Source organism: Elephantulus edwardii, unplaced genomic scaffold (genome assembly GCF_000299155.1).
Source record: "Elephantulus edwardii isolate Elephantulus edwardi_28Jun2011 unplaced genomic scaffold, EleEdw1.0 scaffold00029, whole genome shotgun sequence".
Lineage (NCBI taxonomy): Eukaryota > Metazoa > Chordata > Mammalia > Macroscelidea > Macroscelididae > Elephantulus > Elephantulus edwardii.
Window position 1 is genome coordinate 3317182 of NW_006399779.1, and position 3643 is coordinate 3320824.

Genomic DNA, 3643 nt, shown 5'->3' on the forward strand with positions numbered 1-3643 from the left:
CTATTATTGTTCACTGTTTTTAACTACTAATATTTCTGCTTTTAAATAAAATTAACACTATTACTTACTGTTAACTAAATGTCAGCCTTAAGAACAAAATAAAAATTAGTTCTACAATAAAAGCTATACTTACAGCTCTCGGCTTATGCACCTGTCGAATAAGGATGCCCCCAGAGCTAGCTCACAGAGAGTTCATGAGACGAAGTGGGTACAATGGTTAGCATTGTGCCTGGCATACAGGAAGCATTTGAAATCTGGTATTGACTAGTATTCTTAGCCAAATTAGTGGATAGATGAGCCAAGTTCTTTTGGAATTCTTTTCTAGAACTATAAACCAGATGCTCACAATATATTACCATCAAAAGCACACTGTCATCAGGCTAATTTCAACTCACAACAACCGTATGGGCCAAGTAGAACTGCCCGTGGAAATCTTCACAGAAACTAAGTACCTCGTCTTTCTCCCCTGAAGCAGTTGGTGGGTTCAAACTATTGACTTTTCTATCAGCAGTTGAAAATTTTAACTGCCACACCATCAGGGCTCCTTAATGCTACATTGCTTTAGTATATATTTGGAGGGTTCTTATTAGAAGAGAGAAAATGGCCATCAAAGTCACCCTCTCCCCTCATGTTCTTGCAGTCATTGATATTCAAGAACTTCACATTTTACTGCTTCTCAGCTGGGTGATCTTAAAAATAATTTCTGACTCAACTAAAATACGTGGTTGGGAAAGATTCAGTGGAAATCTGGAAAGACATGGCAATGGTGGGCACAATTCAATGTTGACTAATTTTATAAAATATAATGAATGGGAATGATAGTATGAAACACAATGTGAATGAAGGATAGTGTGAAATACAATGTATACAAACTTTGTAAGCAAACCAATTTAAAAAAATTTACTTTTTTTATTTATTTGAAAAAACGTGAATGGCAGTATTATCTCCACTAATACTTTAAAGACTGAGGATTTATTTTTATAAAGACCTTAGATAGCGCCTGTTTACACCTCTAGAGGGTGTTTTGTTATTGCTATTAGTGTTAATATTGCTGATAACCTTAGCAAGGTCATCACAAGTCATCAGAGAAAGTATGGAAACAACAGCTTTGAACCATATCTTAGTGCGTTCAGATCCAACCAGGTTCTACTTTTGTTTGGTGCTTGAGGACTTGACTTCAAGCATATCCCTTTGCTTTGTGGTTTCCTTGTTTTTCAAAGCTTGCTATATGCCTTTGAATATGTCATTTTCAGAAGGAGAGGGCAATAATTGGATTTTCTGATTATCTCAAACAATATATGTCAGTAGAGCTTGGTAGTTCAAAGTGCAATGTATATATAGGTGATATCCACTTTCTGTATTATAAGGTGTATATCACATGGCCAGATGAGCACTGCAGCGAATTTGAAGCTGATTGGCTGAAGAAAAGATGTTTTTCTCAACAGGCCCGAGACAAACTCCAAAAAGAATTGTTTTTTCCAGGTAAATCTGCCATGGTTTTAAAAATATTTTAAAACTCAAGTAAAGAGCTACTTCGAAGCAAATTCAAACCCTTGTACTTTAGTTAAAATGTTCCAATTTGTACAAAAGTTAAAATTTAAAGTAAAAAAAAAAAGGTAAAAATAGGAAAATGTGTCTGGATATGCTAAAGAATTTGGGGGAAAAGTACAAGTGTATTCTTTATCTCCTAGTACTGACTCCGACACACTGTAGTCACACAGCAAGTGTTCACAGCAAAGAAGGTACGAGTTAATCCAGAACTAGACTTGACTTTCTTTGCAAATTTGTACAAGGCCAGAACAATACAAAATTAATAAAATAGGAGTTCTTTATTTGTCGTCTATAGATGGGAATTTAGGATCCATGAGCCCCCACGACACAATGTATACAGCATTGAGTATGCATCCAGTGTGTGTGCTGTGTTTGTGTGTGTGTGTGTGTGTGTGTGTGTGTGTGTGTGCATATGTGCACATGTGCTTGGAGGAGTCTTAAAGCATCTCAAGAGAGCTCTGATGACCTTGTTAAGGGGCTGACTTGCCAACCCAAAGGCAAGTGGTTCAAATCCGCCAGCTGCTGTACCAGAGAAAATGGGCAGTCTCCTCCTGTGTAATATACAGACTCTGAAAACCCAATGGAGTATTCCCACTTGATGGCATAGAACGACAACAACACAATATGCATCCTAAGAGGATCTGCAGTCACACACACACACACAAATGTTCAGAGCAGTGGCGACAAAAGGATGGAGTGGAGAAAATATTTTGTGGTGGAGCCAAGCAGCAAAAAGAAAATAAAATAGGTAGAAAATTATTTCAAAAACCCTGAGTAAATACATGATCGTAGAACCCAAGCAGTATATTGTCCCGCTGAGGTATTGTTGAGAGGTGTGGTGTGTTGATGATGCACTCTTTGTGTGTTTTGAAGATTCATTGCAAGAGATTATGTGAGTCAAAGTTAGCTGGGGAAAATGTGATGGTTTACAAGAACTTTGAGAACTAAAAACACACTGTAATGCAGGTTTCCCTAAATTTTCTTTTATGTAGTCAATTACTGCCCTTGGGAATAACTAATTTAATTTTAAAATTTTTCAGTGCTGCTTCTGGGAAATCTGAGTTACCCAGCAAAACAGATTTGCTTTTTTAAAAAAAAAATTCTTTTCTATCTCTTCTTCACCTAAAATTCTTAAACATAGGTTTGGTAACTAAAATGCTTGTGGTTCTAAATGCTAATCTTACAACAGTTTCCTAGGTATGGAAATGCTACTAAAGAATCCATTTGAATCAGGCTATTCTCCTTTGGTTATCTATATGGTACGACATTGTCCTTTTCTTCTTCAAACATAGCAAGACCTAGGTTCTTGTCTTTCCTGAGTTTTATAGTTCTGAGAAACGACTAGCTTTGGGCACAGCATTTGCAGCCTACACTATGAGAAGTCCTTCTTCCCCAGAATATCTTGCTAACAGGTTGAATACAGATGAGAAGACACAGAAAGACTGTTCTCATGAAATATTATACAAAACGGGTGAACACGGAGGACAGTATACTGAGTGAAATATCTCAGTCACAAAAAGACAAATACTGCATAGTGCCACTGTTATAAAACTGGGCTGACATGGGAGTTAGGGGGAAACTAAGAAAAGAGGAGTTTAAGAATGTACACAACATTGAAACAGACGAGAAAAATAACTATATAAAGGGAATATATGATTAGGTATTATTGGCATAACAAGAGTCCAGAATAAGGTACATAATAAAGTGGTCAGGGGGATGGGGGCCTGTATAACAATGAAATAATTTTTTTTCCAAAGAAAAAAAGTGAACTGGGGGGAGAGGGGAGCAGGGAAGACAATGTGCAACAATGAATAAATGGAAATCCAAGTTCTCTATAAACTTTCAGTAAAATCTCAATTTTTTTTTTACTGTCTGTGTGTTTATACATGCAGAAGAAAATAAGCAAGAATCACAACAAAATTGTTAGCATTGCTTCTTTTTTTAAAAAGAGACTTCTTATTTCCCATTTCTTAATTTTAAAAGATTTCTATAGTGTAAATGAATTATTTTCTTTTTTTTAAATTTAGGTTGTTTATTTTTCATTTCAATGAACATCTACAGAGATTTTGGGATTCCATTCATTCATTGTTGC

The 3643-nt window shown here is 36.0% G+C and overlaps 1 protein-coding gene across 1 annotated transcript in view; it reads left to right on the forward strand.

The window, feature by feature from the left end:
- Positions 1–3643, forward strand: part of BBOX1 (butyrobetaine (gamma), 2-oxoglutarate dioxygenase (gamma-butyrobetaine hydroxylase) 1) — a 67141-nt gene that overhangs the window by 462 nt on the left and 63036 nt on the right. The window contains exon 2 of the mRNA XM_006883712.1: positions 1368–1482. Coding sequence (XP_006883774.1) covers positions 1368–1482 — 115 coding nt within the window. The remainder of the gene's footprint in view (positions 1–1367; positions 1483–3643) is intronic.